Source organism: Pipistrellus hanaki (genome assembly GCF_964339955.1).
Source record: "Pipistrellus hanaki genome assembly, chromosome: 1".
In the NCBI taxonomy this organism is placed as follows: Eukaryota; Metazoa; Chordata; class Mammalia; order Chiroptera; family Vespertilionidae; genus Pipistrellus; species Pipistrellus hanaki.
In genome coordinates, this window is record NC_140503.1 from 96,524,793 (window position 1) to 96,552,762 (window position 27,970).

At 40.3% G+C, this 27,970-nt stretch overlaps 1 protein-coding gene and 1 pseudogene across 2 annotated transcripts; one reads left to right on the plus strand and one right to left on the minus strand.

Moving 5' to 3' along the window:
• Positions 1-128: 128 nt before the first annotated feature.
• On the minus strand, positions 129-27,962 carry TSPAN3 (tetraspanin 3). Its single transcript, XM_084877105.1, has 7 exons — positions 27,708-27,962; positions 8,771-8,962; positions 8,464-8,538; positions 6,275-6,376; positions 5,180-5,332; positions 4,087-4,170; positions 129-1,003 (listed from the first exon to the last, which is right to left on the minus strand). The coding sequence occupies exons 1-7, from the start codon at positions 27,768-27,770 to the stop codon at positions 911-913; spliced, it is 762 nt and encodes a 253-aa protein (XP_084733231.1). The 5' UTR covers positions 27,771-27,962; the 3' UTR covers positions 129-910.
• Positions 8,983-17,160, plus strand: LOC311612226 (nuclear transport factor 2-like; annotated as a pseudogene). The gene is made up of 2 exons: positions 8,983-8,988; positions 13,350-17,160. The product of its transcript is annotated as a nuclear transport factor 2-like (transcript).
• Positions 27,963-27,970: the final 8 nt, after the last annotated feature.

A 27,970-nucleotide genomic window follows, 5' to 3' on the forward strand; every position in this document is an offset into this window, starting at 1 on the left:
ATTTTGAATATCAAGGACTTCAGAATTTGGCAAGAGATATAATTAAAACACATGCAAATTATGATGAACTGTAGATGGCATCAATATATAAATCATTGAAATCCCCCCAAATAATTAAAAACTACATGTTAAGGGATAATACAGAGTTTATTGAATTATATTTTTATATTTACAACTGAGATCACATCTACATACTATTTTGCTAGTCTATATGGTACATTATTTCTAACAAAATTACTTACATTGAATGGGCTCAATCATACAAACACACACTCTAATTGTTTTAAAACAGTAGTGCATACATTACATTATATTCCTCCTATAAAGCCAGCTTTAATTAAAAACCTCTAGTTTCAAAGATCAATCTGATTTTAAATATGAACTAAGTTGTACATTGTATAATTCTAAAATCTATTGTAGCCATTTTGTATAGTTGCTGTCTTATTGGATTATGGTATATAGTTTTTATAAGGACTCTGATGAGGGGTACCATCTGGTGTTAATTCCTCCTTCCTTCAAAAAAAAAAAAACCACATTTGGCCAAGAGTTGTCCATTGTGGTACTCCGAGGACCCAGTGGTACTTCAGCAGCAGTCCCATTGCTGCTTGGAGGAAACAGAAGCAGTCTACATCCTCCTTTAATTCTACCACACCATACAACTTGCAAAAGGCTTTGAAATTAGAACATATACCACTTTACTTAAAAACATAGGGATGTGAAAAGTCAGTTAGAACAGGGGAAAAGGAAGTCTTAAATGGCTAGGAAAGTAAGTGGGCACATGAAGAACCAAGCAGCTCTGTCTGACATGTGTGCTTAAACTACATGAACTGTGGAGGCCAACAGCAGTAGACCTGCTCAATTCACCTTCCAAATTAGAACAAGACGAAAAAGCTCAGGCTTGAGTTTTCTACTATGCATAAGTTCCGCCAGTGATGAGGAGCTCATAAGCTGGATCTCTACTCCTTCTGCACAATACAATGCATGCACACAGCATGCCCAGCAGCTGTGGGAAGAAAATAACAATGGAAAAGAAAACCTAAGAACCTTTATATGGCAAGTATATATTTCTTTGTTGGCAATGAAGTTGTTTCAAAGTCCAGAGACTTCAAATCATCAAAAAAGCAGTAACAAGAGTAAGAGAAGCAACATGTAATGAACACAATATTTTTTCAGAAACTAAGTACCAAGTTTTAGCTTCCCTCACTTACATCTAAGAACAATTTGTGAAGCTAGCCAAGAATCAAGGCTCTCCCTACTGCCATCCCCACTCCCAATCCAGAGCAATGCTGTACAAAAGGACTTTGTACAATGATAGAAACCTTCTCTATCTGAGCTGCCAAAATATGGTAGCCACTAGCCACTGCAACAAAAGAATTGTGTTTTTATTTTATTTAAATTAATTTAAAGTTAAAATATGTGACCACTAGTTACCACACTGGATAAGAAAGTTCTAGAAAGTAGAATGATCAAGGCTATTTGTTGAGGAAATTTAATGGTGGTCTTTTCAGGCATATGGATTTGAAAGAGACAGGCTTTATAATAGTCCACAAATTTCAGTACATGTGTAGCCCAAAAGCTCTATGGCAGAACACCCCCCCGCCCACCCCCCCAAATGAAATTTGCAGGTTTTGTTTCATTCACAATTATTTCTTATTTTTTAAATCCAGGTTTGACTCTGAGGTATTACATACATATTACTTTGTAAAGGTCACAACTCCATCATTTTATTTTAATAAGCCCTAATACTTCCGTAGTAGCAAATTGGAATAATAATAAAGTCATGCCACATTATTTTGGATAAGCTAGATGGTTAAATTGGATTAAGCAGAAAACTATTCTAGAATTTTGACCTCACAAAATATAAGGCATGCAACTTTTTTAAAAAATATATATTTTATTGATTTTTTTACAAAGAGGGAGGGAGAGAGATAAAGTGTTAGAAACATCGATAAGAGAGAAACATTGATCAGCTGCCTCCTGCACACCCCTTACTGGAGATGTGCCAACAACTAAGGCACATGCCCTTGACTGGAATCGAACCTGGGACCTTTCAGTCCGCAGGCCGATGCTCTATCCACTGAGCCAAACCGGTTTTGGCAGCATGTGACTTTTTACAAAATATAAACTAGCAAAAGATCTAAATATGAGTAAGTTAATTTCCTGTTCTACTTTTCATTGCTACTGAAAGGTCTCAGTTATTTGGTTTTAAAAGCCCATCACAAGAGACAACAAAGGTCACTACAAAATACCCAGGTTGTGATATACTATAGTTGGGTAAAACATTATCACTATAGGAAACTGCACAAAGCATATATGCACTCTGCACACTTCCAAATATACCTATCTAACAAAACTAAGTTTCAAATACAGAAGAGGTTAGAACCTGTTTTATTTTAAAGCCTTTTCTGTAAAAAAAAAAAAAAAAAAAAAAATTAAAAAAAAAAAAATAAAATATATATATATATATATATATATATATATATATATACACACACACATACATACATATATAATTGCTCCTATTAATATAAGAAACTAGAGTTGCAGAACCAGACCTTGATTTATGTATATCCTACATAATAAAAGTATAGTATGCAAATTGTCCCCTCAACCGAAAGTTCGTCCAGGAGTTTGACCAGGGGGCAGGGCCAGTGGGGAAAAAGGAGGAAGGCCCAGGCCAACAGTGGCAGGTGGCTGGGGAAAGGGAGGGAGGCCCTGGCTGGTGGCGGCAGGTGACCGCAGGAAGGGAGAGAGGCCCAGGCAGTGGCAGGTGGCCGGAGGAAGGGAGGGAGTACTTGGTTGGCAGCTGGCAGCCACTAGGAACCCTACAGTGTACAAATTACGTGCACTGGGCCTCTAGTCCTATCCAATAAAGAGGGAATATACTAATTGACGCTCATACCATCGCAAAAATGGCAGTGCCCACGGTCAATAAGAAGGGAATATGCTAATTGACCCTCATACCATCGCAAAAATGGCAGTGCCCACGGTCAATAAGAAGGGAATATACTAATTGACCCTCATACCATCGCAAAAATGGCAGTGCCCACGGTCAATAAGAAGGGAATATGCTAATTGACCCTCATACCATCGCAAAAATGGCAGTGCCCACGGTCAATAAGAAGGGAATATGCTAATTGACTGCCATGCCCTCAAAGATGGCTGCGCCCAGTCCCCTCAGACTTGCCAGGGTGGCAGACGTGTGGCAAGGCAGGCCTGGCTGCTCCATGAACCTGCCTCTGGAGTCCCCAGTCCTCTCAGCCCCCCAGCCCCTCAGGGCTGGCCCGAGCTGCAGACAAGCCTTGGATAATGGCTGCCCAGCCACCCAGGGCCGCCCGAGGCTCAGGTAACCAGGGCTGGCTGAGGCTTGTGCTGCTGGCAGTGGAAGCAGCAGAGGTGGGATGGGACATTGCCTTCCCCTATCTCTGGGTTGCTTCCTGCCCCTGAGGGCTCCAGGACTGTGAGAGGGGGCAGGCCAGGCTGAGGGACACCCCCCTCCAATGCATGAATTTTCATGCACCAGGCCTCTAGTAAACATATAGAACCCTTGAGAACAGAATAATAATAACTGAAAGGAGAAAGATATTTTTAAAAAACTAAAACAAAGCTATTTCCAAACTGAAATAAAGCAATATATATATTTTTTTAATTCTGTAAAGTTCTATTAAAATATCTCCAAGAACATACAGTTCGTATTTTGAACAGCTCACTCACTTAATCAAGTCAAGAAAATAAGGTGGCCCTAGCTGGTTTGGTTTGGTGGATAGAGTGTCAGCCTGAGGAATGAAGGGTCCTGGGTTCAATTCTGACTAAGGGCACATACCTGGGTTGTAGGCTTGACCCCCAATGAGGTCATGCAGGAAGCAGCCAATCAGTGATTCTCTCTCATCATTGATGTTTCTATCTCTCTCTCCCTCTTCCTTACCTCTGGTTTCTTGAAACCATTCTGGGCCTAGGACTACAAATGGAAATAGAAGATGTTGGAAACTGGTGCCTGGTATCTCAATCATTTTCACTTAGTGATTCAGGGCTGACATCAGAGAATCAATACACTATGATCTAAACTGCTTGGCTAGCTGTGCTTACCTGAATAGCTGCAAATGCCAGTGCTGCCCAGATAACATGCATCATGATTTCTTGTAGCTTCTTCACAACTAGAGCCTCACACCCCTGAAACACAAAGTCATCCTTATTATATGTCTCTTTTAAAACTGAAAGCTACACAGTCACATACTACCACCCACTGGCAGAAATGGCAATGACAAAAACTAAAAGACAGAAAAAAGAAGGCCCATGTATTTAAAAATTATTTACAGTAAAATAAAATAGCTTGAAGGAGAAGCAGAAGTCATGGAGATGTAAACTACAGCATATGGAATATAGTCAATAATATTGTGATAACTACAATACATATGGTGTCAGGTGGTTATTAGGCTTATTGGGGGAGATCACTTTGTAAGCTATAGAAATGTCTAACCACCGTACTATACATCTGAAACTGATATAATATTGTATATCAACTATAATTGAAAAAAATTAATTTTTTTATATTAAAAAAGCTATAACTACAATCTGTACATAATATAATTTAAATCCTTAAAGAAAAATAATTGAAAGGAAGGACTCAAACGAATATTTGCATATCTATTTTCACAGCAACATTATTCACAATAGCCAAAGGGGAAAGCAACTAAGTGTCTATCCATGAATGAATGGATAAGCAAAATGAAGTCTATCTATACAATGGAATATTATTCAGCCTTAAAAAAAGGATGAAATTCTGGCTTTTGCTACACATGGATGAATCTTGAAGACGTAGTTAGTAAAAAAAAATAAGGCACAATATGACAAGTTTTATATGATTCCTTATATGAGGTACCTAAAATAATCAAAATCATAAGCAGAAAGTAGAATGATGGTTGCCAGGGACTGGGGGAGGAGAACATGGAATGTTATTTAATGGGCATAGAGTTTCAGTGTACAAGAGGGAAAGAGTTCTGCAGATGGGTAGTGGTGAATATATTCAATGCTACTAAGCTGTACACTTAAAAATGGTTAAGATGGCTTTTTAAAAAAAGACAAACAAAACAAGGCAGAAAAGAAGTTCCAGGTAGAGATGATTCAGAGAAAAACAGGTTATTAGGCTAGATTCAAATTTTAGCCAAGGAACTGAACTTACCTCAGCGTAGAGGTTGGAGGGATGGGCCAGACTGCCATTACAGTTGCTGGCAGTCTCTCTGCAGCAGCTAAGAGGGACACTCTGATTTTTGGTTTCTTTGAACCAGTCTGTATTTTCCCAGTCTGAGTAGTTGTGAATTCCACAACAGTGCAGCTATTGGAAAAGAGAATAGAGATATTACTCCTCACAAAATACATATACCTGTGTTGAACTTTAGAGTTCTGTGCACTGCAGAACCTTAAGTTATTCTAGAACAGTGATATCACAATACAACTTTTTGCATTGTTAGAAATGTTTTATGTCAGCATGTCCAACATGGTAGCCACTAGCCATATAAGGCTATTGAACACTTAGAATGTGGCTAGAGTGACTAAGGACCTGAGATTTTAATTTAATTTAAATAGCTGCATATGGCTAGTGCCTCTAGGAATGTCAATATGAAGAGCACAATGCCCACAAGAGGTAGTTTATAGCTAAGAAAAATCTTCCTATCTTACATGTTAAATACCTGGTTCTGAGTTAAATACTATTTCCAATGACACAGTGTTCGAAATATTTTATCTAAAATGTCTGTGATTTGCTTTAAGATAATTTAGCAAAAGCTATGTGGGGGTAATAGATGAAACGATTACAAACAAAACACTGACAGTTTTGAAGATGGGTTTCTGAACATAAAAATCAACTATACTATTCTATTTCCATGTATGTTTCAAATTGTCCATAATTTTTTTTTTTTTCAGTTTTGTCAGTTACTTTTTCTGGTCTTGCTTTAAAAAGACAGGTAATATCTCCCACCTCCTCTTTAGTCCATCTGGACTCCCACCTTCCCTGTGGCACACACCTCTCTTCCTTCCATCACCACCTCTTAGCTAATTAGTTTTTTTGGAGGAAAGTCAGATACATTTTATCTTACTTTGACTAGGTCGTGATGGGAAACAACTTTTCAAGTGTGAAGATAAAAACATTGAACATATCATAAAGTTAACCATGACTGTGCAAGTACATGACTAATTTACATAGTAATAGCAGAGTAAGTTTCATGTTGACCCAACAGTGATTGGCCCTCAAAAACAAATTCACCTCAAGACTACTCACCTGTCTCTGTACATAATCAATAGCCCGGCTAGCAGCATCAGGATTGGTTCCATTATAGGTCTTATATACTTTCTGAATGCTGTGGTCAACCTCATTTTCCACCTGAATCAAAACAAACAATTTGGCCCCTCTAAAATACTAGTAAAAAATAATATTAGTCAAGGCTCTAACTAAGATGCATAAATGGCATATTTGCAAAATTGACAGACATCTCTGTAAATTTCTTATAAGAAAAAGTTTTACCCCTTCTTGGTTCTATACATATTCAGGTAAAGATTCAAGCATTTTATATCACATAGATTAAGCTTCAAAGAAAAGATTGTGTGCAAAGTGTCAGGCTAACAATCCACTCAAAAGGGAAAAAGCAGTCGAGCCTTGAGACAGATGTTCTAAATAATAAATGGACTGCTGCCTCCTCCTCTTTTTTAAATCCTCACCTGAAGGTATATTTTCCATTTAGAGAGAGTGGAAGTGGGGGGGGGGGGGGGGGGGAGTGTAGGCAGGAGGGGGAGAGAAAGAGAGACAGAGACATTAATGTGAGAGGCAGGTGGACTGATTGCCTCCCACATACATCCCAAATCAAACCTGCAACTCCAGTCATGTGCCCTTTACTAGGAATTGAACATGCGACCTTCCAGTTTGTAGGCTGGCACTCTAACCACCGAGCTCACTGGCCAGGGCAACTGCCTTTATATATATACTATATTGATTTTAGAGAGGAAGGGAGGAGAGAAACATCAATGATGAAAGAGAATCATTGATTGGCTGCCTCCTTCTCCCCCATCCTCCCTGCCCTCACACTGCGGATTGAGCCCACAACTCAGTCATATACGCAGAATTGGAATTGAACCTGGAACCCTTCGGTCTGCAGGCCAACACTCTATCCACTGAGCCAAACTGGCTAGAGCTGCCTTTTTTAAAATAAGTTTTCAGTGTAGTCTCAGAAGACCTAGGCATTTTCCTTTACTTAAGGAAGTTAAAAATAATGTAATTCAAAAAACACCACATGCCTGGCAAGAGTGGCTCAGTGATTGAGCATTGAGCCATGATCCAGGAGTTCATCAGTTTGATTCCTGGACAGGGCACATGCCTGAGTTGTAGGCTTGACCCACAGTAGGGGATGTGCAAGAGGCAGCCAATCAATGATTCTCTCCTATCATTGATGTTTCTATATCTCTATGAAATAAAAAAATAAAAATAAAAAACACATGGGGGGAAAAAAAAACACAAAACACCACCACAAGATACTTTTGGGACAAATTATTAAACTTGGCCAAATATGCAAAAATAATCAGCAGGTAAAGAAATGACACTTTCCTACTAATTATTGAAGAGTCACTTAAAGTTTGTACCTGATTTTCCTTACCCTTTGAAGATTATTAAACTTATTTGGTAATTTTATTACCGATGTCAGGATACTATAAAATTAATAACCAGATCGTAGGTAGGAGCATAATCCACTGCATTCCTTTTTTTTTTTATATAGTTGCTCAATACCTTATTTATCAATGATTTGAATATTAAATTAGAATATCGTGCTTTTGATTTAAAACCATACCTTACAAGGAGTCTATACCATGGCTCTAAAGTTATGCCCAAATTAATTAATTTAAAGAAACCTGTTTAGCCTTAAATGGTACTGTAAGTGGAAAGCAAAAGCAGGCAAAGTAGAAAGGAAAGAGGAAAGAAAATAAAAGAGAATGACAAGGAAAGAGGGACAAGAAGGGAGTGGCTGCAGCAGCTGCCTTGTTCGAGTTGGCAGGTCACCTTGTTCCTTAGGATGAGGTAGAAGGTAGGATCACACAACTCACAATCATCTTTTTTTTTCTAAGGCATTTTTAAAAGAGGCAATGGAAAACAAAACAGAAATCAGGAAATTTGCATTTCCCCTCTTATATAGAGAATCTATGGGCAGAGGAAATTTGAACAAACTTCTTAGTTGACTAATTATTCATCTATAGCTCATTCTGAATAATTTAAAGAAAACTAAATATAAACAAACTAGAACAGGAGTAGAATTAACACTTTGCTATATAAAACAAGACAAGAAATCTTGACATATGAACTTTAGATATTTAATACAGTGGCTAAACTGAAGTATGGCAAAAGAAAATGTTTACTTTGATAAAATGAATTTGGTCTATCTTAAACCACCTTTTAAAGCATATAAATTATAGTAGATAACATACCTTTGCTCTGTAAACATATCCCAAAACCACTACAACAACTTCTGTGACAAAAACTAAGAGTAGGATGATGACAAACTGCAAGGAAACATAGTCAAAAATTAAATACAAATAAAAATAGCACTAAATACTCTCTTGATAAAAAAATGATCTAAGATAACTGTTACAAGTTTAAGACAAGTGCTAATTCTATTCCAACAATAGGAACCAATCTATGGAGTTTCATGCTTAATTCAAAGCAAATAACCCAAATGAAATATTCCCACATATTACGATGAAACATCTGGTCAATGAAGTGCTGCTAACTTACCGTGGCCAATCCACAGCGGCTTTCCCGGATTGTGGCACAGCAGCCAATTAGCCCGATAATGAAAAGCAAAGCTCCTACAGCTATAATCACCACAGCAGGGATGAGAGTGTACACATCTTCAAAGAAGTGGTCATAGTCATCGTAAGTGATGAAGACATAGGCTCCCACATAGCATAAAATGCCAGCTGCCCCCTGTGGAAAACAAGGGCAGAATGCTGGTAAGTTTCTAAGGGCAGCTGGTAAAATGTTCCAGTAGTTTATAATTCAGTGAGATTTTCCATCATTTTTAAATCAATCTGTATACTTTTTTTCAGAAACTGGAAAGTCTCCTATTATGCATTAGCAAGAATATTTCTTTACTTAAGTTGAAAGGTTTTTCAAACTCTATCTACTTTTCAATAATTGCTGATTTACTTAGAATAAGAAACTACAAATTTGGTAATAATGATGACAAGAATGAATCTCACAAACACCCCAAATGTTTATTTGTAGCTCAATTACAGTACCATATAAATCAAAAAAGGGGTAAGGAGGACACATTTGCTCATCACAGGTGCCCTCAACAAATAAGGAAATTAGATACAAGTTGCAGGGTCAGGATGTGACCCCAGCATTCTGACTCCAGAATCTGAATTTATTACCTACTAGAGATCTGGTGCATGAAATTCATGCACTGTGGGGGAGGACCCTCAGCCCAGCCTGCACCTTTTCACAGTCTGGGAGCCCTTGGGGGATGTCCAATTGATTGCTTAGGCCTGTTAGTCAGACATCCTTAGCGCTGCCCCAGGCAGGAGAGGCTGTGGCCACTGCCACTGTGCTTGCCAGCCGTGAGCTCAACTTCTGGCTGAGCAGTGCTCCCCCTGTGGGAGTGCACTGACCACCAGGGGGAAGCTCCTACATTGAGCAGCTGCCCCCTAATAGTCAGTGTGTATCATAGCAACCGGTCATTCCATCATTCAGTCAATTTGCATATTAGCTTTTTATTATAAGATACCTATCCCTTTAGGGGGAAAAAAATAATACCTAGTAACAATGATACCCATTACCAAAAAACTTGCTGTCCTAGTCAAGGTTGTGAAATGGTAAAGATTGAGGACTCATTTATAGCAAACTTTGCAAACCCTTAGGGTCTATTTAGTCTTTAGAATAGTTCTTCTCATGTGAATAGGACTCATCTGAGGATCTTATTAAACTATGAGGCCTGGCACAGGAAATTCATGCATGGGTACGGTCCCTAGGCCTGGCCTGCAATCAGGGCCATCTTCCCCAGCTGCCAGCAGCCGGCCCCACCACCCACCACCACCCACCCCAGTTCCCTGTTCTATCGGGTGATCAGAGCCTGCTGGCCAGGGGAAGGGACCGAGAGGTTGGCCAGCAGGCCCCAATCAGGTGATCATGGCTTGCGGGCTGAGGGCAGCTCCTGCATTGAGAATCCACCCCCTGGTGGTTAGTGAACATCACAGTGACTGGTCGTTCTGCTGTCTGGTCAATTTGCATATCACCCTTTTATTATATAGGATAGACTTATTTAGTAGGTCTAGGGTTGAGGCCTGAGATTCTGCATTTCCAACAAGTTCCCAAAGATGCTGATGTTGCTGATTCTTGGACTACACTGTGACTAAAAAGCTATAGAGCACCTGTAGGGAAAATGTTGCACTAAGTCAGAGAACCGATATGTCTTATTTCGGCTGCTGCTCCAACCACCATTCTCCAGCTGCAGTTTTATATACATTCTCCTTTTGCATTATTGATTTTGCTATTATTATGTACCAACGCAATGCTGACAGCCCAATACCACTTGCTTATGTGTGAATGACCAAATACAGTGTGAGGCTAAGTATTAAAACATTTGGTTTAATGAGTTATAATTTGTAAAGCACTTTGAGATTTTCACAGAAAAATAATTACTTCACCATCCTTTAAAATTTAACACCTAAATCATTAATTTTCCAACTACAAAATAGTCTCCACAATGACACAGGAAAATAATTCCTTTCAACCTGAAAACTCAGTTTATTTCTTAGGTCTATGGCACCCAGTAAGCTTGGTAAATTTTCTTACAATAGATCATTAGAATCATTATCAGCTCTGATAGAAAAAGACTACATTTATGTAAAGTGGAGAAAGTAACTTATGTTTTCTAAATAGCATGGATCTTTTTTAAAGACAACTAGAATAATGGAGGCAATTTTTTAAAAATATATTATTTTTAGAGTTCCCATTCAAGATGATGGAATAGGTGTGGTCCATGACCACATCAAAATTGCAACTAAATTATGGAACAATCAACCTGGAGAACCATTTGAAGACTAGCTAAACAAAAACCCTATAACTAAGAATAAACAAAAGTCATATTAAGACTAGTAGAAGGGGAAGGGAGACAAAATGGGCCAACTCCACGTGCATGTGAGGCAGCTGAGAAACCAGAGGGATATCTCAGCTGCAAAGGTGTCCCCTAAGGAGCCAGGGGTCCCAGCCCTGAACTGGGGCCCCCAGTCCATACCACAAGTGCTGGGAAGAGAAGCCCCCACAACATCTGGCTTTAAAAATCAGTGGGGTTTGGCTGGAGAGGGTCAGTGGATGAGTGTCGACCTATGAACCAAGAGGCTGCAGTGTGATTCTGGGACAAGGCATATTTAGGTTTGATCCCCAGTGGGGGTCATGCAGAAGGCAGGTGATCAATAATTCTCATCACTGATGTTTCTCTCTCTCTCCTTCCTCTCTGAAGTCAATAAAAAAAATTTTTTTTTTTTTAATCTGTGGGGATTTTGTCCTTTTGGGTGAAGATTAGAAACCCAGCTATCCTCTTAAAGAGCCTCCACACAAACTCTTGCTCACAGACACTCACCTTGGACTTTGGTGTAGGGACAGTGGCACAGGGGATGCCAGATACATATAGGGAGAATCTGAGTTGTGTGGTCAGGGCAAGTGCTGGAGGGATGGCCGCTATTGTCCCTGTGTTGAGCTCTCCTCCCTCATGGCCAATAGGCACCATCTTTCTTGTGTAGAGCACTCTCTCCACTTCAGCCAAATCTGAATCTCCTTTAGCCAAGTGAACACCACTCAATTCATCCTGACAACTCCCAGAAACCCTGCCCCACCTCAAAGTTCCACAGGCCACAGGCAAGTGGCTGTTAGCTTTGGTGTACCATCACTTTTGCTAACTGGCATCAAGCTCTGCACTGACACCAAATCTAAATCTGCATGAACATCGTGAACACCACTCACCCCACCCTGCTGACTTCCTGAAACTCTACAACCCCAACTCATGATGTCCAAGGCTCTTTCAGAGGCTGACTGATGAACAGAGGATCAAATTAGTAATTTGGAAGACAAGGTATCAGACAACACCAAATCAGAAAAGCAAAAAGTAATAATAAACGAGGGGAGTTTAAAGGACCTCTGGGATGACATCAAGCATAACAATATTCACATTATAGGGTTACCAGAAGCAGAAGAGAGAAAAACAAGAGATTTAGAACATATTTGAAAAAGTTATGAATGAAAACTTCCATATGCTAATGAAAGAAATAGATTTCCAAGTGCAGGAGGTGCAGAGAACCTAAATAAGATGATCTAAACAGGTCCATACGAAGACAGATCATAATTAAAATGATGAAAAAATTAAAGACAAAAGAGAATCTTAAAAGCAGCAAGAAAAAGTCAGTTAGCTACAAAGGAGCTCCCATAGACTGTCAGTTCATTTCACAACAGAAACTTTGCCAGGCCAAAAAGTAATTGGCACAAAATATTCAAAATTATGAAAAGCAAGGACCTAAAACAAAGACTAATGATAACCAGCAAGGTTATCATTAAAATGAAAGGTGAGATAAAGAGCTTCCCAGACAAGAAAAAGTTGGAGTGGATCACCAACAAACCAGTATTACAATAAATATTAAAGAAACTTTTTTTAAGGGGGGAGGTAAAGAAACAAATATAAATAATAAAATGGCAATGTATATATGTTACCTATCCTTAATCACTTTCAATGTAAATGAATTAAATCCTGCAAACAAAAACATAGGATAGCTGAATGGATAAGAAAACAAGACCCATATATATGCTGTCTATAAGAGATCCACTTCAGAAATACACAAAGAGTAGGGAGATAAAAGGATATTTCATGCAACAAACTTTATATTTTATTGATTTTTTACAGCGAGGAAAAGAGAGGAATAGAGAGTTAGAAACATCGATGAGAGCAAATCATCGATCAGCTGCCTCTTGCACACCTACTACTGGGGATGTGCCCGCAACCAAGGTACCCAATGTACCAGCAACCATGCCCTTGACCAGAATCGAACCCGGGACCTTTCAGTCCACAGGCCATCGCTCAATCCACTGAGCCAAACTGGTTTTGGCAAGATATATTTTTAAAAATATATATTAGCAAATAGAATCTAGTAATACATTAAAAAGATCATAAACAATGACCAAGTTGGATTTATTCCAGGGATACAGGGCTGGTACAACTTTTGCAAATCAATAAATATGTTATATCCTATAAACAAAATGAAGGATTAAAATCACATGATTATTTCAATTAATGCAGATCATGAATTTTTGACCCACACTGCAGAGAATATGGAGCATAAGCAGAGGCTGGGTGAGCTTCAGTGTGGGAGACAAGCCAATTTGGGATCAGATTTGATCCAGCTTCATTCAACATCACTACCAGCTATTTGATAATGACAGAACTCAATTAGGCGCAATTTACATCGGCACATCATTCCTTACATGGGAAGGACAGCAATTCCAGGGGAACGCTGCCATTGTGGAGAAGTTGTCTAGCCTTTAGTTCCAGAAAATCCAAGCATCAAAGTGCAGGACCATCAACCCACACTAGATTAACTGCTCCTCAGCATGGCTGTGGGCCAGCTTAAGGCTGATGAAGACCCCATCATTGGATCCCATCAAATGTTCTTATTGAAGAACATCAAAGATGTTTGAGTTTGCACCAATGACATGTTCAGACTTGCCCTGCACAACTTTGGTTGACCTTTTCCCAGCCAGGCACTCATGCTGTTTCCTCCTCCCTCCTCTTCCAGATACTATTCACACTCCTCCAGGTGCTCCAATTAGCATATACAAATGAGCAGGACCAGGTGGGAAAGGGCACAGGGCACTGCTGCTACCTAGGTATTGTGCATGCTGTTTGGATGCTAGACTGGTTACATCTGACAGAAGTTTGTGTTGAGCCAGTGCATGCCTTGGAAAGACTTACATAATACAAAAGGTTGTCTTTTTTTTTTTTTTAATCTAATAACAAGTTGCTCTAGAAACTCAAAGAAGTGAAGGAGAAAACAGCTGCCTCACTGTCCAGATATTGATTTGTTCAGATGCCTCATGATACAATAAAATCACAAAAGTTTTCTTAACAACAGCAACAACAAAAAAACATAGGCAGTAAAGTACCAGATATCTCATGTAGCAGAATTTTCAATGATGCTTCTTATAGGGCAAGAGAAACAAGGAAAAAGAAACAAATAGGACTATATCACACTACGAAGCATATACACAACAAAAGAAAGTATCATCAAAATGAAAAGAGAACTCACTGCTGGGCCACACAACCAACCAGCCTGAGGGTCCACCCCTCCCAATGTCTTGCCAATATTACTTGTGATAAGGGGTTAATTTCCAACATATATAAAGAACTCATACAACTCAACAAAAGAAAGACAAACAATTCAAAGAGGACATACAGATAGCCAATAGACATATGAAAAATGCTCAAGGTCACTAATCATTCCAGAGATGCAAATTAAAACAACAATAAGGATACCATCTCACACCTGCCAGATTGGCTACCATCAATAAAGCAACAAATAAGTGCTGGTGAGGATGCGGAGAAAAGACAACCCTAGCACACTGATGGTGGGAATGCAGACTGGTGCAGTCACAATGGAAAACAGTATGGAGTTTCCTCAAAAATTTTAAAATGGAACTTCTTTTTGACCAGTGATTCCACTTCCAGGAATATATCTTAAGAATCCTGATACACCAATCAGAAAGAATATAGAAAGAGGGGCAAGATGGCTGCAGCCTAATAGTATTTTACAGCTGAAATACTGTATGCTCACCTTGAAAAAAATAAGAGTATAGCTGACTGGACATATTTTGCCTAAGGTGCCCTGAAGAAGCAACATAGAGACTGGTAAGAAATGGGGAGTTGTGGAAAGATGGAGCCCCCCTAGAGCTAGTGCTCAGCTGAGAGGCCCGAGTGATACTGGCTGAAAGCTCTCTCCCCTTGGAAGTATGGACCCCATCCCCATATAGGGATCCCAAACCCAGAGCAGCAGAGACTAGAAGGAGAGCTTGCATAGCATCAGGCAGAGAGATCCAGGGGAACTCTGTCTGAGTGGAAAGCTGGGTCTTCACCTTCTCAGTCAATGTGCACACCTATTGTTGGCAGCCCTAGAGGAAGTCATTCACCCTGGACTCTGACTATGGAGAAAGGCTGTGTTTGGCTCCAAAAAAAAGGGGGGCGAGGGGGAGGGAAGGAAAGGAGTGGCCAAGGATTACACCCAGCAGTGACTCTTGAGTGACCCTGTTTTCCTGAAAGGCTTTTTGTAGACCCCAGACAGTGAATAAACTGTGTGGAGTGAGCAATGGGGAGAAGATTCTCCCACCTCCAATGAGGTCTCTCCCCCCACCTAGGGAACCACATGGACTCCTCCATCCTGTGGTGTTGGTGGCAGTGCAGATCGTGGATTTTGACCCACACTGTAGAAAACTTGGAGCACAAGCAGAGCTGGAAATCTCAGCCCCAGCTATACTGAGACCAGATGTGCAGAGAGATCTGAGTCCTGCACGGGGCTGACTTTAAAACCCCTTCTGATTGAACTGGGCCCCTAATGATTGATTCCCCAAGACCCTAAACTAACCAACTTACAGGCATACCAACTTGCTTCCAGTGGTTGTTCCATAAAAAGGGCCTGTCTTAGCTCATGCTGTAGACTTTCAAAATCTCTCAAAGGTTCATATACCCCAAACAAGCATCATCTGGCTTTGGGTTGTTCCATACTTTTTGTTAAGCAGACCCAAGACCAGCACTAATGGCAGCAGGCCTCAATTCACAGCTTAGCTTCCCAAAGGAATATCCAAGCCCAGCACAAGTGGCAACCATCTGCAGATTACTTTGTTGCTCATACCACATTGCATGAGACAGGGTACAGGCAGCAGCTGACCTTGGCCAGGACCAAGCCCCTACTAAGAGGCCCAGAACCAATAAACCTGGTGGCCAGCTTCAGAGAACACCACAATACCCAATATCTCCACAAACAACACACCCGAAGGGCAGACTCAGCAGGCACCAGAGTCCTGCTGCAGCAAAATCTTCTTCCATAGTGTTAGCTCCTGCACAATAGCTACTCCATTGTAATCACTGCTGAGCCACACAACCAATCAGCTTGAGGGTACATCCCTCCCAATGACTTGCCAACAGCAATCAGGCTCAACTATGACAGGAAATTACACATAATCTATACAGGGACGCACCTGAAGCACCTGCCTCAGATGACTACAAAGATTGTGTCAATGGACCCCACAGGACATCTACTACATCAAGGCACTTTACCAAGACTAGGAGTCATAGCACCTCTATCTAATTCATACAAACAAACACATGGAGGCAGCCAAAATGAGGAGATAGACACTTGTCCAAAATGAAAAACAGAACAAAACTCCAGGGGAAAAAAAATTAAAACAAAATGGAGACAAGTAATCTACCCAATGCAGTTCAAAACACTGGTTATAAGGATGCTCAATGATCTGAGAGAACTTCAACAAAAAGATGGGCAACATATAAAGGGATATAGAAATATAAAAGAGAACTAGTGAGAAATGAAGAACACATTAGAGGGAATCAACAGATTATATGAAACACGACAGAATCAGCCATTTGGAAGACAAGGTAGTAGAAAACTCCTAGTCAGGTTAGCAAAAAGAAAAAAAATCAAAATAATGATTATAGTTTAAGAGGCCTTTGCGACAATATCAAGTGTACCACCATTCACGTCATAAGGATACCAGAAAAAGGAGAGAAAACAAAAAAATTTAAAATTAACCGGAAGAAATAATGACAAATACTTCCCTAACCTTGTGAAAGAAATAGACATATAAGCCCAGAAAGCACAGATGCTCTCAGACAAGATGAACCAAAAGAAACATACCCCAAGACACAGCATAAGAGGAAATCTTAAAAGCAGCAGGAGAAAGGCAGTTACATACAAAGGAGCTCTCATAAGACTTCCAGCTGATTTCTCAACAGAAATATTTCAGGCCAGACATGACTGGCACAAAGTATTTAAAATGATGAAGAACAAAGACTTACAACCAAACTTAGTCTACCGACCAAGGCTACTTTCAATGAGAAATAAAGAGCTTCCCAGACAAAAGAAAGCTAAAAGAGTTCATTGCCACCAAACCATATTATAAGAAATGTTAAAGGACTTACTTTAAAGGAAGAAAAATAAGAGATAAAAATATGAATAATAAAGTAACAATGACAACATATCTATTAACAATTATTTTAAATGTAAATGAGTTAAATGCTCAAATCAAAGACATACAATGGCTAAATAGAGAAAAAAGAAAGACCCTTACATATGCTGCATAGAAGACACCCACTTTAGATCAAAAGACACATACAATAAGGGATGGAGAATGATATTTCATGCAAGTGAAAATAATAATTTTCACAAAGCTAGGGCAGCAATACTCAGATCAAAGTAGATTAAAGCAAAGGCAATAACAAGAGACAAAGAAGGACCCAGCAATTCTATTTCTGGGTATTTATTTAAAACAGTAATTTGAAAAAGACATATACATTCTGATGTTCACTACAATGTTTTTTACAATAGCCAAGATGTAGAAACAACCTAAGTGACATCCATAGATGAATGGATAAAGAAGTGGTACAACAATGGAATATGACTCAGGCATAAAAAATAATGAAATCTTGACATCTGCAACAGGGTTTCATGCTAAGTGAAATAACAGGGAAAGACAAATACCACACGATCTCACTTATATGTGGAATCTAAAAGAACATAGTAAACGAACAAACAAAACAGACACAAACTCATAGATATAGAGAACATTTTGATGATTCCCAGATGGTAGGGGGCTTAAGAGGATGGGTGAAAAGGGGGAAGGAATTAAGAGGTACAAATTGGTAGTTACAAAACACTCACAGTGATATAAAATACAGCAAAGGGAATATAGCAAAAAAAAAAAAAAAAAAAATTGTAATAACTATGTATGGTGTCAGATGGGTACTAGATTTATCAAGGTATAATTGTAATCATTACATTGCATACCTGAAACTAATATTGTGTGTCAACTGTAACTGAAAAGTAAAAATAAAATTATTTTAAAAGAGAAAAAAACAATATTTGTGGTATGTTAGAAGAAAAACAAACACATATCATCACATACAGTCATTTAAAAACCCCACCAAAATAATAATGTTTAATCTCTGGGTGGTGAAATTATAGTAATGTGGGGTGTTTTTTTTGTTGTTGTTGTTGTTGTTTTTAATACTTTTTAATGTCTTCTTTAAAAAGTAAATAATTTGAAATTTTGGAAACATTAGCTGTGCTGTCAACTTTGGAAAAACTATCCCAGTTGTACTGTGTTGGGTTGGCATTATACAGAAATTATCAGCTGTATCAGTCAAGAAATGTTCAACATAATTTTTTCCATTTGTACAGGAGTAACACACTGTTTTAAATATGTAAAGCCTTAATCTACATGGATTTGATTACAGAAACTAATATTCTCTAAATTATGAAAAAAAAAGTAAATATATCACCTGCATAATCAGTAATGTTTAAAATTATGTCTGACATTGAGACCTTGTTATTCTCTCACAATAAATTCCTATGTCTGTCCTTAACCATTTATACTAGTAAAAGGGTAATATGCTAATTAGACCGGGAGACATTCTGGACAAAGCCAGGGTGGTAGGGCCGAGGCCAAGGCCGAGGCAGTTAGGGGCGAGCAGGCCAATGGGGGAGAGGCAGTTGGGGGCAAGTAGGCTGGCGGGGGGGGGGGGGGGGGGGGGGGGGGCACTTGGGGGCGACCAGACCATCAGGCAGAGTGGTGATCAGGCAAGCAGGCCGACAGGTGAGCGACAGGTGAGCAGTTAGGAGCTAGCGGTCCCGGGTTGTGAGAGGAATGTCCAATTGCCAGTTTAGGCCCAAACATCCCCCAAGGGGTCCCAGATTGGAGAGAGTGCAGGCTGGGTTGAGGGATTTACCCTCCCTCCCCCCTTGCACAAATTTCATGTACCAAGCCACTAGTCAGCATAAAATAGTCATCTGCTTAATCCTAAATATCAAGCATCTCTGTCAAACTGCTCGATTATTACTTTTCTTGGGTCTATCTGGCTTTGATACATCTTTAGATGTTTTCTGATTATCTAACACAATTCTGATTCTTTCAATATACACTATCTTTTCTCCCCAGAAATTTAACCTTTCAAGGAAACAAGTAAAAAAAAAAAAATCCTACTTCTTGCTAAAACAGGTTTGGCTCAGTGGACTGAAAGGTCCCAGATTTGATTCCGGTCAAGGGCATGTACTTTGGGTGCGGGCACATCCCCAGTGGGGGGTGTGCAAGAGACAGCTGATCGATGATTCTCTCATTGATGTTTCTAACTCTATCCCTCTCTCTTCCTCTCTGTAAAAAATCAATAAAATATTTCTTTAATCCTACTTCTGCCATCATTATCAACATCACTATCATCATTATTGCCACTATTCTTTTTTTTTCTAAATGCACAATGGGGACTTGGACTAAGAATATTAAAATACAAACTCCCATTCAGAAAGGGAGGGGTATTAAATACATAGCAGTCTCTGGTGCAGGGCACTGGAGCAGTCCTTCTTTTGGCCTGGATTGTGTGCTTTGTGAGGAACTCCCTAATCCATTGCCGCTTACAGTCCTTTGCTCTTGACCACCTGGGAGGTTATTTTCTGTTCATTAGCCTTCAGGCCACACTATTGCTGAGCACTGGAAATATGCCCTCCCTAGGCCATATAGCTTTGAAACTACCTTGCTATTCTGCAAGTTTTTTCCCCCTCATACTTCATTGTTTTTTAATCTTTATTGTTCAGATTACAGATGTTCCTTTTCACTTACCCCATAACTCCCCTCCACCTAGTTCCTACCACACCCCATGCCCTCATTCCCCTCTACTGTCCTCGTCCATACGTTAAAGATTTTTGTCCAGTCTCTTCCCTTGCCCCCTGAGAATTGTCAGTCAGTTCCCTTTATGTGCCCCTGATTCTATTACATTCATCAGTTTATTCTGTTCATTAGATTTTTTATTCACTTGATCTTTAGATTCGCTTGTTGATAGTTATGTATTTGTTGTCACTTTGTTTTTCATAATTTTTTAAATGCTTCTTAATTTTTTAAGCTTTTGTTAAAATATATTTTATTGATTTTTTTACAAAGAGGAAGGAAGAAGGATAGAGTTAGAAACACCAATGAGAGAGAAATATTGATCAGCTGCCTCCTGCACACCTGCTACTGGGGATGTGCCTGCAACCAAGGTACATGCCCTTGACTGGAATCGAACCCATGAGTCCACAGGCCGATGCTCTAGCCACAGAGCCAAACCAGTTAGGACCATAATTTTTTATCTTTACCTTTTTCTTCTTCCTCTTCTTAAAGAATATCCTTCAGCATTTCATATAATACAGGTTTGGCAGTGATGAACTCCTTTAGCTTTTTCTTGTCTGTGAAGCTGTTTATCTGACCTTCAATTCTGAATGATAGCTTTGCTGGGTAGTTATCCTGGTTGTAGGTTCCTGCTATTCATCACTTTGAATATTTCTTGCCACTCCTTTCTGGCCTGCATAGTTTCTGTTGAGAATTCAGCTGACAGTCATATGGGTACTTCCTTGTAGGTAACTAACTGTTTTTCTCTTGCTGCTTTTAAAATTCTTTGTCTTTTGCCCTTGGCATTTTAATTATTATGTGTCTTGGTCCTCTTTGGATTCCTCTTGTTTGGGGTTCTCTGCACTTCCTGGACTTGTAAGTCTATTTCTTTCACCAGGTAGGGGAAGTTTTCTGTCATTATTTCTTCAAATAGGTTTTCAATATCTTGCTCTCTCTCTTCGGACACCCCCATAATTCAAATGTTGGTATGCTTGAAGTTGTTCCAGAGGCTCCTTACACTATATTCATATTTTATGATTATTTTTTCTTTTTGCTCCTCTGTTTGGGTGTTTTTGCTTCCTTGTATTTCAAATCTTTTATTTGATTCTTGGGATACTCTAGTCTACTGTTGGATTTCTGTATATTATTATTTCAGTCAGTGTATGCTTAATCTCTGACTGGTCATTTTCCATTTTTTTTTTTTTTTTTTTTTTTTTGCATTCTCACTAAGATCCTTGAAGGTCTCACTAAGTTTCTCAGAGGTTTTTTAGAAGATTCTTGAGTAATCTTATAACTTTTGTTTTGAACTCTATATCCAGTAGTTTGCTTTCCTCCATTTCTTTCATTCATGACATGTTTCTTTGTCTCTGCATTCTGGCTGCTTCCCTGCGTTGATAGAGTGGCCTTGTGTGGTAAGTGTCCCATGGGGCCCAGTGGCTCAGCCTCCCCAATCACATGAGGTAGGAACTCTTGGTGCATCCCTTTGTAGGCTGTGTACACAGTCTTATTGTAGTTAAGCCTTGATTGCTGTTGGTATCAGGCCAGTTGGCTGCTATGATCAGTTGTGTCTACACTGGAAGTTCTGTTGCACAGGAGACACCCTTATGGGGCAGGGCTTGCTTCAGTGGGGCTTTGGTGCTCACTGAGACTGCCCCTTGAGTATGTTGCTTAAGGATGTGAAGAGTTGTAATCCATTATGGTCTCACACTGACCCCTGGGAACACTGGCTCTTGGATCTCCAAGGTGCAAAGTCAGCCACTGCCTGAGGCCACCAGCAGGAGCAACAGAGAGATCTGCAGATTCCTCCTCTTTGTTTTGGGATTTGGAAGTGCCCAGATGAGGTCCAGCTGTGAAACAAGGCTGACTGCTGCTGTTGAGCCTTGGACCTTCTTTTGGAAGTTCTGGGGCTCTCTCACCCAGCAGCAGTTCGACAGGTTTTAAGTGGGAAAAGGACAGGCCATTAATATGCAAAAGATGCTGCACACAGCTTGGGTGGGGTTGTAAATTGGGTGGGGTGAGGTCTCAGGGAATCACTGGGGAGAGCAAACAGCAATGGCTGCCAGTCAGCCCTGTACCAGAGAGATCCCTGCGTCTCCCCATCCGGCGCCCCAACGCAGGAACAATGATTTCTGAGAGAAAGCTGTCCTCAGGTTCTGGCCTGATGCCAGACAGGCCAGTTTCTCCCCGTATGAGTCTGGATCTCCAGAGCCTCGCCTGGGACTGGAGTTTAGAGCAATCAGTAATGTATCTCCCTCTTGATTGAAAAAAATGCAACAATGCACCCTGTTGCCAGCCCTTTCCATGCCCACCTCTGCACCTCCTACCTGTCTCAATGTGCTTTTTTCTTTCCTTCTAGTTGTAGAACTTCCACTCAGCCAGTTTTCCCACGGTTCTGGATGATAGTTGTAGTTTTGATGTGGTTGTGAGAGGCAGCAAGTTCAGGTGTCTACTTATGCCGCCATCTTGGTTCTCTCTATTGTGCAAGTTTTAACACCTCAAAGATTTTATTAACAGACAAAGTCCTTTCATGTTAGCTCATGAATTCTTTTGCAGTACAATTACCTCAAAAACTTTGAGCTACTAACTGACTTGCTTCTTAGTTCCATGTGCCAGTAAATCAAATCCAAAGATCTTTACTAGAATTTGTCTATAAATATACTTTCTTTCTCATTTCCTCAAAGACATTTTTAAAGAGGATATTAAATCATTTATTGATTACACATGATGATGGATGATGCAGCAGGGGAGACTTTAACAATGCTTACTCTGCAGCAGAAAGGAGTGATCTACTGAATGTACCTCTCAAAGGCTTTTGTTATCTTATTTCCTGCTGAGACTAAAACCATCTTTGAATATTGACATCTTATACCCTGTGACCAACTCTACCACAGACCTTGAAATCTACCATAGCCACCCACTGCAAAGGTCAAATCTTTGATCTTGTCTGTATCAAAGATTACCAGCCTTTGTAATCTCAATTTCAAACATCCCACTGTTTGATCATGACACTCTCTCTAACATTCCAATGATTTTTCTACCTCAACCAGGACCTACAAACCACTGACCCTAACCCCTTCAAAGTGCCCCTCAGTTCCCTCATGTTTTCTTTTCTTGTGTATGTGCGTCTGTGATTTTGAGAGTACATTTATAAAAGCTGGGGACAGTGAAACAAGGAAGGACCAAGGGTAGAAGAAGCAAGAAAGGAGAGACCAGAAATGTTATGGGAAACACATGAGAGCAAAGGCAGGGCTGCTGTCAGCCCCCTGGAGTCAGAGAAAAGGAGGCCTTGGAGACAGGTTCAGAGGGTTAGCCTGGAGAAGCTGCTGCTGCTGCCCATTGGTCCTCTGCTTGCAAGTCTCATGAAGTCCCTTGGAGTTTAGAAGATGCGTGAGTGTGGGGTAAGAAGTGGGAAAAGGGAAAGGCCTAGGCATACTTCTAAGAGGAGAATGCACTAGTTCCCTCATGTGTTCATCTCCCTCTTTACCTGCATCAGATTCTGTGGTCTCTCTTCAAAAGCATGCCCTTATATAAACCCTCAATTCTTTTGTTCCCATAAATTAGTTGTACTTCCCTGGGAAAACTTAATCCCTAGCTAAATGTAGCTCTCTGCCTATTCTATCCTGAACCCAGGCAACTATTGTTTTTCCTTTAAATTTTTAAATTACAATTTACATTCAATATTGTTTTGAATTAGTGGTCAGACAATCATACACTACACAGCATTGCCAGTACTCACATGCGCCATACACAGTTATTACATTACTGACTATATTCCCTATACTTTACATACCTGTGACTATTTTGTAACTAACAATTTATACTTCTTAATCCCTTCCCCTTTTTCATCCAGTCCCCTAAACTGCCTCCCCTCTGTTCTGATTACTATAACTTTGTAGTATAGTTTGATATCAGGTACTGCGATACCTACAATTTTGTTGTTTTTTAATCAAGACTGCTGTGGCTATTCTAGGTTTTTTTGTGGTTGCATATAAATTTTTTGAATCATTTGTTCTACCTCCAAATACTATTTGTATGTATAGAGTTTTTCATATGAGCAAATGATAATTAGTAAAGATGCCACATTCTAAAGCTGTTTCTAAAGCCAATTTAAAAGGTGTCTGACCTTCTTGTGGTGCTTCCTACTCATAGTTTTCATGTTACTATTACCTCTTATACAGATGAAAAACAATAGCCTAAATAGATGTGCCAGAGCATAATTTCTACAAGCATGGACAAAGCTTTCTCTTGCAGTTCCTATAAAGCGTAAGACACTTATGAGCAAAATTAATACTAGCCAATTGGTTTTTCACATAGGGTAGATTAAATAAAGGTAATTTTTATAATATGATTAAGTATTCAAATAACTTTACCCTGAATATTAAAAAGTACTGATTTAAACTTGCTTTAGATGAAGCCTCCTGGGTCATAGCAAGTGATCTACCCAAGTAAGAGTCCAGTATGACTTTGGTACAAAGGTGTAGTTTGTAACTGTTTCAACATCATTCAATATTTAATCATGAACCAAACACTACCAATATGCTCCATCGACCATCGTGGGTCTAGCACTTACATACTTATATTTTAAAGCTATGCCACTCCATAAAAACAAAGAGATCTAAGGTGTTCATCCTTTCCCTTGCCCAAAATTATCCTTCATGCCACAGCACTAATGATGAGGAAATCTGTTTCCACTGGACAACCTAGAGGATTTTAGGACCAGTTATTCCCCCGTTATTGTGTGGCTTTCCACAGTGACTTTCTTAGACTCCACTGTCCAAAATAACGCAGCCTAAGTCAATGTAGTGTGGAGCCTACATATGTCAAGAACATACCATTTCCACATCACAGCTCACTGAACCAACTCCCAAATTAATTAGGATATCAAGATATTAAAAGATGCAATTTAAAGATCTTGCCAAAGCAATTAAGCGTTAATACTTAACCACAATCACCATTACCACCTGATAGTGAGGAGCCAGTACACAAAGTTAAAAAGTTTCCCAAGGCAACCTAAAATAGCTTTCAATATGCCCTTTGCAGGGAATATTTGTTTTTTTCAATTATTCACTAAGGCCTTAAAAGGAGGGAGGGAGCCAGTATATAAGGATACACTTATTAAAACTGAAGAATACATTACAAATGTATTACTCCCTCATAATGGCCTAATTTTTTTAAATGACAAGTTAAATAGTGCATTTTAAATACTAGTATAGGTTCTATACAAAATTAAAATCAGTATGTTTTAGAGAAAGTGACTCTAACATAACCTAATAAGGTCCTTTCCCTTTCCAAATCTTTTGAAATCACTTTGCTCTAACACTCAGGGCTCTAATTATAGAACAACTTGAGTTTGAACGCAGGCTCTGTTAGCCCCTTAATGCCCTCAGGAACCCTTAATGCTTTCATCTGTAAAAAAGTATAATAATATTCCTGCCAGATTGATGTGCGAACACTCCATGTAAAGTGCTTATCACAGTGCCTAAGTGTAATAAGCACTCAAATGTTAGCTATCATTGCCATCATCAAATTCCAACGTCTGTCCCTAAACTAAACATCTGGGGGGAGACAAATCTAATAATACTGTTTTCTAATAAGTTAAGTTGCACTAATCTGCTCTATGCCATATTTTTCCCTGCATGTCTGCTTAGCTTCCTTATCACCGCTCACAAAAGCTTTATATCCTTGCTAACTTAGATAAAGGGTATTTTTACTACATAGTATAACTTTAGGCCTGGAATAACCCACTAAGAAATGCACAACTGAAGTTCAACATAACCTTTTTCACTGAAGAAAGTACCAAAAGTACATATGCTAGCACAATTTCCAAAGATTCCTAAGCAATCACTTAGAATTAACTGATATTTAAGAGTAAATAAAAATCTATTTATTTATTTAAAGAAAATGGCCCAGTATTTCCAATATTTGATTCCAGTCCCTGAGGTTAAATAGCCTAGAATTCATCTGATTCTTCAAAATTAAAAGTCATGCCCATAAAAATCACAAGAAACTAACAATTACAAAGTGAAGTCTCTCCCTAAGTATCTTATTAATAATAAGAGTATTATTCGGGGATCCCTGAAAATACCTTTTAAAAAGGCTTGTAACTCAAACTAATGTATGAAAAACACTAATTAGAGAAGAAGAAATCATGAATGTAGTGATGGGAAGAGGGGAGTGGTATGGATGGAGGTGGGTAAAGGGGACATCTGTAATAGTGTCAACAACAAAAAATCACGAAAACCCCATTGTCACGTGAGAGATTCTGAATAGGTACTATCAGTCAGGACTCTTCCCATCACACCATAAATACCCAAAAAGACTATTACATTGCACGTGTATGTATAGGTGCCTTATTATATATGCTACACTAGTGGGGATATAAAAAGTTTCCTCCTTGAGAGGAGAGGGGAAGATGGGAGTTGTAAGAAGAAAATATTTTTTTCCAAAATAGGTATGTGTGTGGCAAGAATTTGGGGACATACAAAGTATAGGAAGTTCGAATGTTCCAGGAGTATCTTGGGACTGTGGAAAGAGAAGTCTGTCCAGGGCAGCAAGTGCTTAAGAATATGGCCAGTTATTGCCGAAACCGGTGTGGCTCAGTGGTAGAGCTTCGGCCTGCGGACTGAGGGGTCCCAGGCTCGATTCCAGGCAAGGGCATGTACCTTGGTTGCGGGCACATCCTCGGTAGGGGGTGTGCAAGAGGCAGCTGGTCGATGTTTCTCTCATTGATGTTTCTAGCTCTCTATCTCTCTCCCTTCCTCTCTGTAAAAAATCAATAAAAAAAAAACTATTAAAAAAAAAAAGAATATGGCCAGTTATGGGGAAGGAAAGGTGATTGAGGACATCAAGAGATTGAACCTTACTTTACTGCTAATGTTTTAGGGGCTTTGTTTGTTTTATAAATAAAGTGATGCAAGGGAAGAATGCTTAATAAGCTTTATCCAGGTGCAAAGGTCCAGAGGATTAGATTACAAAAGTAATCAATACAGGTTTTTACAAAAGTCCCTGGTGAGATAAGAACTTGAACTAGGATGAAGTGGCTATATACATGAGTTTGAGTGTGTTTTAAAAAAACTCATAAGCCACCATTTATTGAAAGAGAGCCCATGGATTTTTAAATCTTGTGACACCCGAGTCATATTTAACCAAGGTTTATAATCTCAGGTTTTCCACACCCATGACCCAAATAGTTTTATTTTCTTGCCCAAAGGGTTATCTGACTTAACAAGTCTAAGCCATTCGGTTTGGGGGCTGCTAACCGGCCCACCAGTTCTCCATTCACAAAGAGCTCTAAGTCCAAGTCCTCACCGAGTTGGCAGCGCCCCCGCTTGTGTGCACCGTTTGCTCACAAGCCGGGGCCCCGGAGCTGCAGGCCGACAAGGAGAGCGGAGCCTGGCCCTTTGGGGGATAAATAGCCTCTTTCCAGCCTGCGGTCCGGGAGGAATCCGCACGGAAAGCTCTCTGTCCGGCAGGCCGCTCCATGGAAGAACCTGAGGCCGGGCCGAGCCCCTCCGCGGGAAGTCCCCCGCCCAGGGGCAGCCAAGCTCTGAGGCCCGGACGCGGGGGCCGCCAGGAGCCCCTCAGGGTTTCCCTCCTCCGCCCTCCAGGCACAAGGCCTGGCGTCCCTCCGTCCTAGGCCGGGCACTCGACCCAGAGCGGCTGCTGCAGTCCCCCCATACCCCTCAGTCTCCGCCGGACCCCTCAGACGCCTCCGCCGAGGCCTCGGCGCGGCACCCCCGCCGCCCCCGCCCACAGCCGCGCTCACCCAGAAGATGAGGTTGAGAAACACCAGGACGGTCTTGGAGGAGGTGATGCCGCACTGGCCCATGGCGCCCGCAGTCGCTGGGGCCCTGCTCCGGGAGCCGGATGCGCCCGCCCAGCGAGGCCTCAATGGCGAGGGCGCCTGCGGGCTGGGATCCTGCACAGGCTGCTAGCGGCTCCCCCAGCCCCTGGCGGCCCTGCACAGCCCGGCCCGCCAGCACCTGGCTCCTCTGCGCAGCCGCTCAGCGGGGCGGGGAGCGGAGGGGG

What these genes read in the sequence shown, in the direction of transcription:
- TSPAN3 (XM_084877105.1), bottom strand. Translation starts at nt 27,770, where the DNA reads ATGGGCCAGTGCGGCATCACCTCCTCCAAGACCGTCCTGGTGTTTCTC. An exon ending in GCCGCTGTGGATTGGCCACG is followed by an intron (nt 8,539 to 8,770) that starts GTAAGTTAGCAG and finishes GTTTCCTTGCAG; the next exon opens with TTTGTCATCATCCTACTCTT. An exon ending in TGGCATTTGCAGCTATTCAG is followed by an intron (nt 1,004 to 4,086) that starts GTAAGCACAGCT and finishes TTCTTCCCACAG; the next exon opens with CTGCTGGGCATGCTGTGTGC.